This window comes from Heptranchias perlo, chromosome 4 (genome assembly GCF_035084215.1).
Source record: "Heptranchias perlo isolate sHepPer1 chromosome 4, sHepPer1.hap1, whole genome shotgun sequence".
Classification (NCBI taxonomy): domain Eukaryota; kingdom Metazoa; phylum Chordata; class Chondrichthyes; order Hexanchiformes; family Hexanchidae; genus Heptranchias; species Heptranchias perlo.
The window spans coordinates 1,089,460-1,104,875 of record NC_090328.1 but is presented as its reverse complement, the minus strand read 5'-3'; the positions used below and the strand labels follow the sequence as shown (position 1 = coordinate 1,104,875).

General features: G+C 49.8%; 1 protein-coding gene across 1 annotated transcript in view; it reads left to right on the top strand.

The window, feature by feature from the left end:
- The window catches only part of LOC137320383 (otogelin-like protein), a 160,959-nt gene extending 153,964 nt beyond the window's left edge, over positions 1–6,995 (top strand). The window contains exon 14 of the mRNA XM_067982083.1: positions 6,710–6,995. Within this exon, the coding sequence (XP_067838184.1) occupies positions 6,710–6,942 (233 nt within the window). The 3' untranslated portion in view covers positions 6,943–6,995. The remainder of the gene's footprint in view (positions 1–6,709) is intronic.
- The last annotated feature ends 8,421 nt before the right edge of the window (positions 6,996–15,416 follow it).

Here is a 15,416-nt window from a genome sequence, read left to right as displayed (position 1 = left end):
GAGGCATTAAGCAGAGGACAGCTATCTCTGTAGGGATGGAAAATCATAAGGACAGTTTTTTTTAAATTCGTTCACGGGATGTGGGCGTCGCTGGCAAGGCCGGCATTTATTGCCCATCCCTAATTGCCCTCGAGAAGGTGGTGGTGAGCCGCCTTCTTGAACCGCTGCAGTCCGTGTGGTGACGGTTCTCCCACAATGCTGTTAGGAAGGGAGTTCCAGGATTTTGACCCAGCGACAATGAAGGAACGGCGATATATTTCCAAGTCGGGATGGTGTGTGACTTGGAGGGGAACGTGCAGGTGGTGTTGTTCCCATGCGCCTGCTGCCCTTGTCCTTCTAGGTGATAGAGGTCGCGGGTTTGGGAGGTGCTGTCGAAGAAGCCTTGGCGAGTTGCTGCAGTGCATCCTGTGGATGGTGCACACTGCAGCCACAGTGCGCCGGTGGTGAAGGGAGTGAATGTTTAGGGTGGTGGATGGGGTGCCAATCAAGCGGGCTGCTTTATCTTGGATGGTGTCGAGCTTCTTGAGTGTTGTTGGAGCTGCACTCATCCAGGCAAGTGGAGAGTATTCCATCACACTCCTGACTTGTGCCTTGTAGATAGTGGAAAGGCTTTGGAGAGTCAGGAGGTGAGTCACTCGCCGCAGAATACCCAGCCTCTGACCTGCTCTCGTAGCCACAGTATTTATATGGCTGGTCCAGTTAAGTTTCTGGTCAATGGTGACCCCCAGGATGTTGATGGTGGGGGATTCGGCGATGGTAATGCCGTTGAATGTCAAGGGGAGGTGGTTAGACTTTCTCTTGTTGGAGATGGTCATTGCCTGGCACTTATCTGGCGCGAATGTTACTTGCCACTTATGAGCCCAAGCCTGGATGTTGTCCAGGTCTTGCTGCATGCAGGCTCGGACTGCTTCATTATCTGAGTTACTGCCAGGCTTACTGCTCTGCACTTGTCAGCCAACAAGTATAGAGGAGCATTAATGGTATTGGTACATGCAAACTCATCTTACATCTAGTCCAGGAATGGTGCCTGGGGAGAAAGAGACACGAAGAAAAAGTGAAAACTAAAAATAATCCTGACTATTTTAAGCAGGAGTGAAGTGACAAAAACAATGGGCAGCATTTTAGCACCCGCTATCGGGTGCGTTCCTGGCGGGGGGGCCCCGAAAATCGTGAAATCCTGGAGCGGGACCGGAGCCCGCCTCAAACCCGCGCACTTCCGGGTTCCCCGTTGACGCGCCGGTGCGCGCGCGCAGCCCCCGCTGGTGGGAATCCGGCAGGCAATTAAAGCCAGCGGGATGCCACTTGAAAGTATTTATTTAGGTATTTCAGGTCATTAACTGACCTGATTAAGGGATTATGTGAGGATGGGTGGGATTTTAGAGCAACCTGAGACTGTTTCCCACACTGGGGGAAACACTCCCAGTTCAAATGGAGGTGTTGCAGCCATCAGCCTGTGGCAGCTGCAAAGGTCCATTTGACAGGTGGGGGGGAGACACTCACTCATTGCAGGAGGCCACTCTGTCACTTGGGACAAAGTTTGGCCTCCACCACCCTCCTCCTGACAATCAAAGTCACCAACTTGCACACTTACCCCGGTGTCCAGACACATGTACCTACCTTGTGGACCCCCTCAGATGTACATCTTGCGGATGGGGGCCGCCGTAGCTGCAGTCATGACCTCCTTGGAAGGCAAACAGCATCACCAGCCTCACCAGCCTCGCCATCCACCTCTGACACGTGGAGCTCCACAACAGAGTGCTGTGACACATCCACCTGTACAGCAGGAGGGAGGGCTACCGCAGAGAGAGATGCGTCGCAGAGGGCACTACCCTCGCCACAGGGTCCACAGACCGAGGCTCAGCTTCCTGGACCTCTCTGAGCAGCAGTGCACACGGAGGCTCAGAGTCACTCGACATGTAGTCGTGGACATCTGCAGCCTCCTTCATGCCAAGCTGCTCCCGGCTGGCCCGAGCACCATCTTCTTACCTGTCGCTGTCAAAGTCACAGCCCTCAACAACTTCTCCTCCGTATCCTTCCAGGGTGCAACCGGGGACATCGCCGACGTCTCTCAGCCGTCTGCACAAAAGAGCCCTGCAAATACACCTACACCCACTCTGCAGTGACACAATGGGTGGCATCAGTTGTGGGTCTTCATAGTGATCCTCAGGAAAGGGCATTATTGCACAGACCAGACAAGATTCGCGAAGACGTGGCAGTAGTGGTGCCAATATAATATGTGATGTGAGTTGGTCAGAAATTCAATATAAGTAACAACCATGACAAACCCTCAAACACCCTTGTGCATCCCCTTCATGCTCACGACACGTTTGCCTTACGCTTCCTACTGCACATATGTGATGCATGCCCTGTGGATGCAGCACAGGTGGTGGCAGGTTGAGTGAGGCTGGCCGTGAAAGAGATGCATGAGAGGGTGAGTACGAGATAGAGCCATGAGATTGTATGAGGAATGAGTTGAGTGGTAGTGGCGGGATGAGTACTGGCGAGGTGAGTAGGTGCAGGTACGAAGAGGATGAGGTTTGAGTGGGTATGAGGGGTGATGTGACAGAGTAGTGTTGGCAGTGCAGAAGGAGATGTGGGTTGGGGGCGGTGATGTGGCAGACGGAGTGTAGGGGACAGAGTAAGTGTACTCACTTTGGCTGACCTACTTAGGTCATTGCAGCGCCTCCTGCACTGTATGCAGGTGGGCGATATGTTGGTGGTGCTGGTGACCTCCTCTGCCACCTCGAGCCAGGCCTTCCTGGTGGCAGAGGCAGGCCGCTTCCTCCCGCCTGCCGGGGGGAAGATCTCTGTCCTCCCCCTCCTCCTCACCCCATCTAATGATACCTGGAGTGAGGCATCATTAAACTGGGAGCAGCCTTCCCCCTGGGCTGCTCCATGCTGTGATTTTTTCTTGTTTGTTGCAGCATCTGTCAGTGGAGGACTGCCCCTTTAAATAGAGCTCCTCCAGCTGACAGATCTTACTGCGCATGCGCAGCCCGCCCGACGCGCAGATCAGCAGCGGGGAACCCGGAGGAGCAGGTAAGTGGATCCAATTAGTGGATTGTATGCTACAATCGCGCGGGGAGCTGACTAATTTCACCAGGCGCGTTACCCACACGCCCGACAGCCCCCCCGCCGAGAACCCGCAGCCCTGCTAACATCGGGCCCAATGAGACAGAATATTGACATTAAAGTTTCATGTGTCAAATTAACCCCGATAGAAAGCTTTATCACAACAAAAAGTTTGGTCTGCTGGAATTCTGATGTTCAAATTAAGTACAATTGCAGTGATTGAAAAAGTAGTTTAACTCATAATTTTCTACAGAATAAAAATGCATGGCTGGCAGTTTGGTCCCTTGTGACTGTAAGCATTGGATGAGGTGCTTCTGCAGCTTTTGCCATTTTTTTTATTCATTCACGGGATGTAGGCATCGCTGGCAAGGCCAGCATTTATTGCTCATCCCTAATTGCCCTTGAGAAGGTGGTGGTGAGCCGCCTTCTTGAACTGCTGCAGTCCGTGTGGTGACGGTTCTCCCACATTGCTGTTAGGTAGGCAGTTCCAGGATTTTGACTCAGCGACGATGAAGGAACGGTGATATATTTCCAAGTCGGGATGGTGTGTGACTTGGAGGGGAACGTGCAGGTGGTATTGTTCCCATGTGCTTGCTGCCCTTGTCCTTCTAGGCGGTAGAGGTCGCGGGTTTGGGAGGTGCTGTCAAAGAAGCCTTGGCGAGTTGCTGGAGTGCATCCTGTGGATGGTACACACTGCAGCCACGGTATGCCGGTGGTGAAGGGAGTGAATGTTTAGGGAGGTGGATGGGGTGCCAATCAAGCGGGCTGCTTTGTCCTGAATGGTGTCGAGCTTCTTGAGTGTTGTTGGAGCTGCAGTCATCCAGGCAAGTGGAGAGTATTCCATCACACTCCTGACTTGTGCCTTGTGGAAGGTGGAAAGGTTTTGGGGAGTCAGGAGGTGAATCACTCGCTGCAGAATACCCAGCCTCTGACCTGCTCTCATAGCCACAGTATTTTTGTGGCTGGTCCAGTTAAGTTTCTGGTCAATGGTGACCCCCAGGATGTTGATGATGGGGGATTTGGTGATGGTAATGCCGTTGAATGTCAAGGGGAGGTGGTTAGACTCTCTCTCGTTGGAGATGGTCATTGCCTGGCACTTATCTGGCGCGAATGTTACTTGCCACTTATGAGCCCAAGCCTGGATGTTGTCCAGGTCTTGCTGCATGCGGGCACGGACTGCTTCATTATCTGAGGGGTTGCGAATGGAATTGAACACTGTACAATCATCAACGAACACCCCCATTTCTGACCTTATGATGGAGGAAAGGTCATTGATGAAGCAGCTGAAGATGGTTGGGCCTAGGGCACTGCCCTGAGGAACTCCAGCAGCAACGTCCTGGGGCTGAGATGATTGACCTTCAACAACCACTACCATCCTCCTTTGTGCTAGGTATGACTGCAGCCACTGGAGAGTTTTTCTCCTGATTTCCATTGACTTCAATTTTACTAGGGCTCCTTGGTGCCACACTCGGTCAGATGCTGCCTTGATGTCAAGGGCAGTCACTCTCACCTCACCTCTGGAATTCAGCTTTTTTGTCCATGTTTGGACCAAGGCTGTAATGAGGTATGGAGCCGAGTGGTCCTGGTGGAATCCAAACTGAGCACCGGTGAGCAGGTTATTGGTGAGTAAGTGCCACTTGATCGCATTGTTGACGACACCTTCCATCACTTTGCTGATGATTGAGAGTAGACTCATGGGGCAGTAATTGGGCGGATTGGATTTGTCCTGCTTTTTGTGGACAGGACATACCTGGGCAATTTTCCACATTGCAGGGTAGATGCCAGTGTTGTAACTGCACTGGAACAGTTTGGCTAGAGGTGTGTCTAGTTCTGGACCACAAGTCTTCAGCACTACAGCCGGGATGTTGCCGGGGCCCATAGCCTTTGTTGTATCCAGTGCACTCAGCCATTTCTTGATATCATGTGGAGTGAATCAAATTGGCTGAAGACTGGCTTCTGTGATGGTGGGGATATCGGGAGGAGGCCGAGATGGATCATCCACTCAGCACTTCTGGCTGAAGATGGTTGCAAACGCTTCAGCCTTGCCTTTTGCACTCACCTGCTGGACTCTGACATCATTGAGGATGGGAATGTTTACAGAGCCTCCTCCTCCCGTTAGTTGTTTAATTGTCCACCACCATTCACGACTGGATGTGGCAGGACTGCAGAGCTTTGATCTGATCCGTTGGTGGTGGGATCGCTTAGCTCTGTCTACAGCATGTTGCTTCCGCTGTTTAGCATGCATGTAGTCCTGTGCAGTAGCTTCACGAGGTTGGCATCTCATTTTTGAGGTACGCCTGGTGCTGTTCCTGGCATTGAACCAGGGTTGATCCCCTGGCTTGTTGGTAATGGTAGAGTGAGGAATATGCCAGGCCATGAGGTTACAGATTGTGCTGGAACACAATTCTGCTGCTGCTGATGGCCCACAGCGCCTCATGGATGCCCAGTCTTGAGCTGCTAGATCTGTTTTTGAACCCATCCCATTTAGCACGGTGGTAGATGCCACACAACACCTTGAATGGTGTTCTCAGTGTGAAGATGGGACTTCATCTCCATGAGGACTGTGCAGTGGTCACTCCTACCAATACTGTCATGATGTGGAGATGCCGGTGATGGACTGGGGTTGACAAATGTAAGGAATCTTACAACACCAGGTTATAGTCCAACTGTTTTATTTGAAAATCACAAGCTTTTGGAGGCTTTCTCCTTCTTCAGGTGAGTGTCGACGAAGGAGAAAGCCTCCGAAAGCTTGTGATTTTCAAATAAAACAGTTGGACTGTAACCTAATACCTTCATGGACAGATACATCTGCGACAGGTCGATTGGTGAGGACGAGGTCAAGTCGGTTTTTCCCTTGTGTTGGTTCGCTCACCACCTGCCACAGGCCCAGTCTGGCAACTATGTCCTTCAGGACTTGGCCAGCAGCGATGCTACCGAGCCACTCTTGGTGATGGACATTGAAGTCCCCCACCCAGAGTACATTCTGTGCCCTTGCTACCCTCAGTGCTTCCTCTAAGTGGTGCTCAACTTGGAGGAGGACTGATTCATCAGCTGAGGAAGGGCAGTAGGTGGTAAGCAGCAGGAGGATTTCCTTGCCCATGTTTGACCTGATGCCATGAGATTTCATGGGGTCCGTAGTCAATGTTGAGGACTCCCAGGGCCACTCCCTCCTGACTGTATCGAACTGTGTCACCTGTGGGACGAGGATGGTGATGGAAGAGTGACTTTCTGTTGCAAGATTGTACAACTGAGTGGTCTTGCTAGGTCATTTCAGAGGGCGATTAACAATCAACCACCTTGCTGTGGGTCTTGAGTCACTTATAGGCCAGACCAGGTAAGGAAGGCAGGTTTCCTTCCCAGATTCGTGAACCAGATGGGTTTTTACAACAATCTGGTAGTTTCATGGCCACCATTACTAATAATAGGTTTTTTATTCCTGATTTTATTTAATGAATTGAATTTCCCAGCTGCCATAGCGTGATTTGAACTTATGACTCCGAATTATTAGTTCAAGCCTCTGGATTACTAGCCCAGTAACATAACTGCTATGCTACCGTACCCATGTTATGCACGCTGAAGTCTGGTTGAGCGCTGTGCATCATTGAACCACACTTACGTATTTTTTTCTTTGTCACAGAGTCCTATGCAAAAGAGAAATGCAGCATCATCAAAAGTGACATATTTAAGAGTTGCCATTTCATCAGTCCAGAACAGTTCTATGATCAGTGCAGACATGATGTTTGTAGCTGTTCAGACTCTGAAACATGTCTGTGCACGGCCATAGCTAACTACGCCCATGTTTGTCTCCTGTATGGCGTTTTAATTGACTTCCGAGCCACGGTCCGCGAGTGTGGTGAGTACCTTCTCTGACTGTTGCAATGATGTTGTTTGTGATGGTCTGAATACCAAGTTCCATGTATGAAAGAGCCCACAAATAATGATCAAGTTCTTTTCCCTTCTTGGTTCTCTTTCTACAGCAGCTGTGGAATGGTTTTGTTTAAGTTTAAATAATTAAACTATTTATTTTAAGATTGACTTATTTCTCTTTATTCAATGTTATTTTAACGTGGATTATTTCAACCCAGATGACACTCTAATCTCTTGATAATAATTTAAGTAAAGTGTTTGACTCTTAACGGCCTTCTGAGATGGTCTAGCAAGCTGCTCAGTTCTAGTGATGGGCAATAAATGCCAGCATTGTCAGTGATGCCCACATCCCGAGAATGAAAAATATAAAAAAATTCTTGCTTGTCTTTCTGCAACTAACTAGCCAACCGTCCTGAGATTCTCCCGAGCTGGGTGAGGTGTTAAAAACAAGTCACCAGCTACTTAGTGGCTTGTGGGTAACTCCACTACCCAATGTACCAAAAAGCTTTAATGACCTGAAGGTTGCAGCTTTGATTCCTACTCTGAGCTGGGTTAGCTGATCTCTGCTGGAGCAGCAGTTGGGATGTTACATTTGGTCTTAGCATCCTTGAACTAAGGAGGGGTCCTGCTCCTGATAACTATCCAGAAGCCTTTGGATGTGTGTTACTGTTGGGTGAGAATCGGATTAGGGTTGCCTATGATAATATCTATAATCAAATAGCCTGCTAGCACTCACCATTTAAGCTCTCACATGAAAAATAGGCACTTGACTGGGTACTGATGTGTTGCCAGTGCCCATGGAACTGTATTCCAAAAAGAATCTATGCCGTGGCCCCAGATATGACTGTATTCACTAGTGTCACTGTGTGAAGACAGTAGGTTTAGAACATCTATCTAGATTTGTGCAAGCCCACTGCACATAAAGAAATAGTATGCTTGCCACTTCAGTTCCATATAAATGTTCTATCAGAGAAAAGTGTCTGAAAATGGCATATCATTGCTGTGAGGAAGTGATTTCAACTGTGTCATAATCTTGACAATTTAGCAGAATTTAAAAAGGTGCCATTTTATAGATATACTGCATGTGTAGCTGTCAATGTTTGATTGTTTTAGTGTATTTATAAGAACATAAGAAATAGGAGCAGGAGTAGGCCACATGGCCCCTCGAGCCTGCTCCGTCATTCAATCAGATCATGACTGGTCTTCGACCTCAACTCCACTTTCCTGCCCGATCTCCATATCCCTTGATTCCCCTAGAGTCCAGAAATCTGTCTATCTCAGCCTTGAATATGTTCAACGACTCTCTCAAGCTCCCTCATAATCTTATATGTTTCAATTAGATCACCTCTCATTCTTCTAAACTTCAGAGAGTATAGGCCCATTCTACTCAATCTCTCCTCATAGGACAACACTCTCGTCCCAGGAATTAATCTAGTGAACCTTCGCTGCACCGCCTCTAAGTCAAATATATCCTTCCTCAGGTAAGGAGACCAAAACTGTACACAGTACTCCAGGTGAGGTCTCACCAAAGCCCTGTACAATTGTGGTAAGACTTCCTTACTTTTGTACTCCAAACCCCTTGCAATAAAGGCCAACATTCCATTTGCTTTCCTATTTGCTTGCTATACCTGCATGCTAACTTTTTGTATTTCTTGTACGAGGACACCCAAGTCTCTCTGGACACCAGGGCTGCGGGTTCGCGGTGGGGGGTCGATTGGGCGCATGGGTAACGCGCCCGGTGAAATCAGTCTGCCCCGCACGCGATCGAAGCCGAATTGGATCCACTTACCTGGTCTTCCGGGTTCCCCACTGCTGAGCTGTGCGTTGGGCGGACTGCGCGTGCACAGTAAGGCCTGTCAGCTGGTGGAGCTCTATTTAAAGGGGCAGTCCTCCACTGACTGATGCTGCAACAAATAGGAAAAAATACACCATGGAGCAGCCCAGGGGGAAGGCTGCTCCCAGGTTAATGATGCCTCACTCCAGGTATCATTGGATGGGGTGAGGAGGAGGAGGGGGAGGATAGAGATCCTCCCCCCCGCGGGCGGGAGGAAGCGGCCTGCCTCTGCCACCAAGAAGGCCTGGCTCGAGGTGGCAGAGGAGGTCACCTGCATCACCAACATATTATGTACCTGCATACAGTGCAGGAGGCGCTGCAATGACCTAAGTAGGTCAGCCGAAGTGAGTACACTTACTCATTCCCCTACACTCCGTCTGCCCCATCACCGTGCCACCCCACATCTCCTTCTGCACTGCCAACACTACTCTGTCACATCACCCCTCACACCCACTCAAACCTCATCCTCATCAGTGGTGACTTTGACAGCGACAGGTAAGAAGATGGTGCTCAAGCCAGCCGGGAGCAGCTGGACATGAAGGAGGCTGCAGATGTCCACGACTACATGTCGAGTGACTCTGAGCCTACGTGTGCACTGCTGCTCAGAGAGGTCCAGGAAGCTGAGCCTCAGTCTGTGGACCCTGTGGCGAGGGTAGTGCCCTCTGCGAAGCATCTCTCTCTGCAGTTGCCCTCCCTCCTGCTGTGCAGGTGGATGTGTCACAGCACTATGTTGTGGAGCTCCACATGTCAGAGGTGGACGGCGTGGCCATCGAGGCTGGTGACGCTGTTCGCCCTCCGAGGAGGTCATGACTGCAGCTACGGAGGCCCCATCCGGAAGATGTACATCTGAGGGGGTCCGCAAGGTAGGTACATGTGTCTGGACCCTGGGGTAAGTGTGCAAGTTTGTGAATTTGATTGTCAGGAGGAGGGTGGTGGAGGCCAAACTTTGTCCCAAGTGACAGAGTGGCCTCCTGCAATGAGTGAGGGTCTCCTCCCCCCAACTGTCAAATGGACCTTTGCAGCTGCCACAGGCTGATGGCTGCAACACCTCCATTTGAACTGGGAGTGTTTCCCCCAGTTGGGAAACAGTCCCAGTTGTTTCTAAAATCCCACCCCTCCTGAAATATTCCCTTAATCAGGTCTGTTAACGACCTGAAATAGCAAGATAAATACTGTTAAGTGGCACCCCACTGGCTTTAATTGCCTGCGGGAGTCCCACATGCGGGGGCTGCGTGCGCACGTCAGCACGTCTGTGGGGAACCCGGAAGTGGGCGGGTTGGAGCCGGGCTCCCGACCCGCTCTGAGATTCCCCGATTTTCGGAGCCCCCCGCCAGGAACGCACCCGATAGCGGGTGCTAATATCGGGCCCCAACATTTAATAGTTTCTCACCATTTAAAAAATATTCTGTTTTTCTGTTCTTCCCACCAAAGTGAATAACCTCGTATTTCCCCACATTATACTCAATCTGCCAACTTCTTGCCCACTCGCTTAACCTGTCCATATCCCTTTGCAGACTCCTTGGGCTCGATTTTCGGACCCCCGAGCCGACGGGTTCGTGGCGAGGGGAACTTCGAAAATCGGGGATTCCCGGGGCGGGTCCAGAGCCCGGCTCCCACCCGCCCACTTCCGGGTTCCCCAGTGACGCGCTGACATGCGCGCGCAGCCCCCGCATGTGGGACTCCCGCCGGTTTTAATTAAGCGAATTAAGTAGGTACTTCAGGTTGTTCACTGACCTGTTTGACCTGATATTTTAGGAGGGGTGGGATTTTCAAAGCAACTGAGACTGTTTCCCGTACTGGGGGAAACACTCCCAGTTGAAATGGACGTGTTGCAGCCATCAGCCTGCGGCAGCTACAAAAGTCCATTTGACAGGTGGGGGGGCGGGGGGGCGGGGAAGAGACCCTCACTCATTGCAGGAGGCCACTCCGTCACTTTGGACAAAGTTTGGCCTCCATCACCCTCCTCCTAACAATAAAATTCACAAACTTGCACACTTACCCCGGTGTGCAGACACATGTACCTACCTTGCGGAACCCCTCAAACGTACATCTTCCGGATGGGGGCTGCTGTAGCTGCAGTCATGACCTCCCCGTAGGACGAACATCATCACCAGCCTCTCCGGCCACGCCGTCCGCCTCTGACACGTGGAGCTCCACAACACAGTGCTGTGACACATCCACCTGCACAGCAGGAGGGAGAGCAACCGCAGAGAGAGATGCGTCGCAGAAGGCACTACCCTCGCCACAGGGTCTACAGACCGAGGCTCAGCTTCCTGGACCTCTCTGAGCAGCAGTGCACACAGAGGCTCAGAGTCACTCGACATGTAGTCGTGGACATCTGCAGCCTCCTTGATGCCGAGCTGCTCCCAGCTGGCCGGAGCACCATCTTCTTACCTGTCGCTGTCAAAGTCACCACTGCCCTCAACAACTTCTCCTTCTCATCCTTCCAGGGTGCCACCGGGGACATTGCCGCGTCTCTCAGTCGTCTGCACAAAAGAGCACTGCAACTGCACCTACACCCGCTCTGCAGTGACACAATGGGTGGCATCAGTTGTGGGTCCTCATAGTGATCCTCAGGAAAGGGCATTATTGCACAAACCAGACAAGATTCGCAAAGACGTGGCAGTAGTGGTGACAATATAATATGTTACGTGAGTTGATCAGAAATCAAATATAAGTAAACACCATGACAAACCCTCAAACACCCTTATGCATCCCCTTCATGCTCACGACACGTTTGCCTTATGCTTCCTACTGCACACATGTGATGCATGCCCTGTGGCAGGTTGAGTGAGGCTGACCGTGAAAGAGATGCATGAGAGGGTGAGTATGAGATAGAGCCATGAGATTGTATGAGGAATGAGTTGAGTGGTAGTGGCGGGATGAGTATTGGCGAGGTGAGTAAATGCAGGTAAGATGAGGATGAGCTTTGAGTGGGTGTGAGGAGTGATGTGATAGACTCGTGTTGGCAGTGCAGAAGGAGATGTGGGTTGGGGGCGGTGATGTGGCAGACGGAGTGTAGGGGAATGAGTAAGTGTACTCACTTTGGCTGACCTACTTAGGTCATTGCAGCGCCTCCTGCACTGTATGCAGGTGCGCGATATGTTGGTGGTGCTGGTGACCTCCTCTGCCACCTCGAGCCAAGCCTTCTTGGTGGCAGAGGCAGGCTACTTCCTCCCGCCCGCCGGGGAGAAGACCTTTGTCCTCCCCCTCCTCCTCACCCCATCCAATAAGATCTGGAGTGAGGCATCATTAAACCTGGGAGCAGCCTTCCCCCTGGGCTGCTTCATGCTGTAATTTTGCCTATTTTCTGCAGCATCAGTCAGTGGTGGACTGCCCCTTTAAATAGGGCTCCTCCAGCTGACAGCCTATGCTGCGCCTGTGCAGTCCGCCCGCTGCGCAGCTTTCCAGCGCGAAACCCGAAAGCAAAGGTAAGTACCTTCAATCAAGCTGTGATCGCGTGCGGAGAACCCCGAATTCACTGGGCGCGTTACCCACGCGCCCAATCGACCCCCCCCTGCCAACCTGCCTCCCTCCTAATATTGGGCCCTTTGTGTCCTCCTCGCTTTCCCACCTAGCTTTGTATCGTCAACAAATTTTGATACATTACATTTGGTCCATTCATCTAAGTCATTAACAGAGATTGTAAATAACTGAGGCCCGAGCACCGATCCTTGAGGCACCCCACTAAGTACAGCCTGCCAGCCTGAAAATGACCCGTTTATCCCTACTCTCTGTTTTCTGTCCGTTATCCAATCCTCCATCCACGCTAATATGTTACCCCCAACCCCATGAGCCCTTGTGTAACAACCTTTTATGTGGCACCTTGTCGAATGCCTTTTAAAAATCCAAATATACGACATCCACTGATTCCCCTTTATTTATCCATACCAGTTACATCCTCAAAATACTCTAATAGGTTTGTCAAACATGATTTCCCTTTCATAAAACCATGTTGACTCTGCCTAATCATATTATGATTTTCTAAGTGCCCTGTTACCACATCTTTAATCATGGATTCCAGCATTTTCCCGATGACTGTGTCAGGCTAAGTGGCCTGTAGTGCCCTGTTTTCTCTCTCCCTCCTTTCTTGAATAGCAGGGTCACATTTGTGATTTGGGTATAAGTGATTTGGGTAAAGATAAGCAGAGTGTGGCTGGACGGGACAGAGAATTTACCAATAATAATGCATCAGTAAATAATGTCAAAGCAGGAAAAAAAGTGGTATAATGTCAAAATTAAAGCCTCTTTATCTGAATGCACGGCGCATTTGTAACAAGATAGCTGAATCTCATAATAACTTCTTTAATTAGCCATGGGTGAATCATTTTTCCCATGGAGTTTTTATTTCTCAATGGAATGTATATTTGTTGAGAATATTGAAATATTTCTTTAAAAGTTTGCCATTGCTTTTCAACTGTCATACCCTTTAATTTAATTTCCCAATCTACCTTTGACAACTCGCCCCTCATACCTGTGTAATTGGATTTATTTAAGTTTAAGACTCTAGTTTCTAACTTAAGTACGTCACTCTCAAACTCAATGTGAAATTCTATCATATTATGATCACTCTTCCCCAGAGGATCTCTTATTGTGAGATTACTAATTAACCCTGTCTCAATATGTAACACAAGATCTAAAATAGCCTGTTCCCTGGTTGGTTCCATGACGTATTGCTCTAGGAAACCGTCTCAAATGCATTCCATGAACTCGTCCTTCAGACTACCTTTGCCAATTTGATTTGCCTAGTCTATATGAAGATTAAAGTCCCCCATGATTACTGCATTACCTTTGTTACAAGCTCCTATTATTTCATGATTAATACTCTGTCCAATGTTACTGCTACTATTAGGGGCCCTATAAACTACTCCCACCAGTGTTTTCTGCCCCTTGTTATTTCTTATTTCCACCCATACTGATTCTACTTCCTGATCTTCCAAGCCAAGATCCTTTCTCACCACTGTCCTTATGACATCCTTTATTATTAGAGCTACACCCACTCCTTTTCCATTCTGCCTGTCTTTTCTAAATATCATGTACCCAGGAATATTTTGTTCCCAACCTTGGTCACTTTGCAACCATGGGCTCAATTTTGAAATGGCAGGTTGGCAGTGGGGAGGGGGGGTGCGGGGGATGAAGGTGCGCATGGCAAACCCGAATAAACAAAACTTACTGTTTCCGATGCGATCGCATCTAATTGATGGTGATTAACGTGCTCTCCGGGTTTCAAACCCAGGCTAGCTGCCGTCAGGAGCTGCAATGCGAGGTGGGGGGATAGAAAGAGAGAGAGCAAGACGTCATCCAGCGCTGGAACGGCAGATCGGTGGGGGAGAGTGGAAGATTGCGGGGGGGGGAGAGGGAAAGATCGTGGGGGAGAGAGGGGAAGAACAGGGGGGAGAGGGGAAGATCGGGGGGACAGCGGGTGGATGAAGAAGGGGAGATCGGGGAGACATTGAGGGGGTGAAGAGGGGGAGATCGGGGAGGTGAAGAGGGAGAGATCCGGGGGACATCGGTGGGGGGTGAAGAGGGGGAGATCCGGGGGACATGGGGGGGTGGTGAAGAGGGGGAGAGCGGAGAGGGAAACATCGGGGGGGTGAAGAGGGGGAGATCGGTAAGGGAGACATCGGACATTGGAGCAGGGTGGAAAGTTAGGTTGATTTTGTGTTTTAACTTTGTGCAATGATTTTTTTATGTAAATTATTTTGTTTCTTTTTGCCTGATCCAGCCCTTTACGCCTGGTTTCACTCGGCGTGAATCAGAAGCCGTGGGAAAGCCGCCCAGATAAGTTAAAAATCGTTCTAACTACCTACTATGTCACAAGTAAAGTGCTTTAAGTACCTCAACGAGGTACATTTGGCTCTTTAACTATCATCTCGCCGGCTTTAATTGCTGGCGGGACTTCTGGATTCAGGACGCCCGCGCGCGCACAGGTGCGTCCGTGGGGAACTTGGAAGTTGGCAGGTTGGAGCCTGTCTCTGAACCCAAACAGGATTTCCTCGATTTTCAGAGCCCCCAATGCACCCGCAATTTCCTGGGAAAATCGAGCCCCATGTCTCTGTAACGGTTATTAGATCAAACCCATTTATCTCTAGTTGTGCGACTAAATCATCTATCTTGTTACGAATGCTCCGTGCATTCAGATAAAGAGCCTTTAATTTTGACTTTTTCCCATTTTTTTCTGCTTTGTCCTTATTTGCTGATGCACTATTATTGGTAAACTCTCTGTCCCTTCCTGCCTCACTCTGCTTATCTTTACCTAAATCACTACACTGCTCAATTGCCTTGACTTTCCTGATTAGATTTCTAAATTTCCCCTCACCTGACCCCTACTCCCCCTTTTTAGTTTAAAGCCCTATCTACAGCCCTACTTATTCGATTTGCCAGGATGCTGGTCCCAGCCTGGTTTAAGTGGAGCCTGTCCCAACGGAACAGCTCTCTCTTTCCTCAGTACTGGTGCCAGTGCCCCATGAATCGAAACCCCTGTCTCCCACACTACTCTTTGAGCCACGCATTTAGATTTGTTTGTCCCTATGCCAATTTGCATGTGGCTCAGGTAGTAATCCAGAGATTATTACCTTTGAGGTCCTGCTTATCAATTTTGACCCTCAAACTGTCTCAGCAGAACCTCATTCCTAGTTCTACC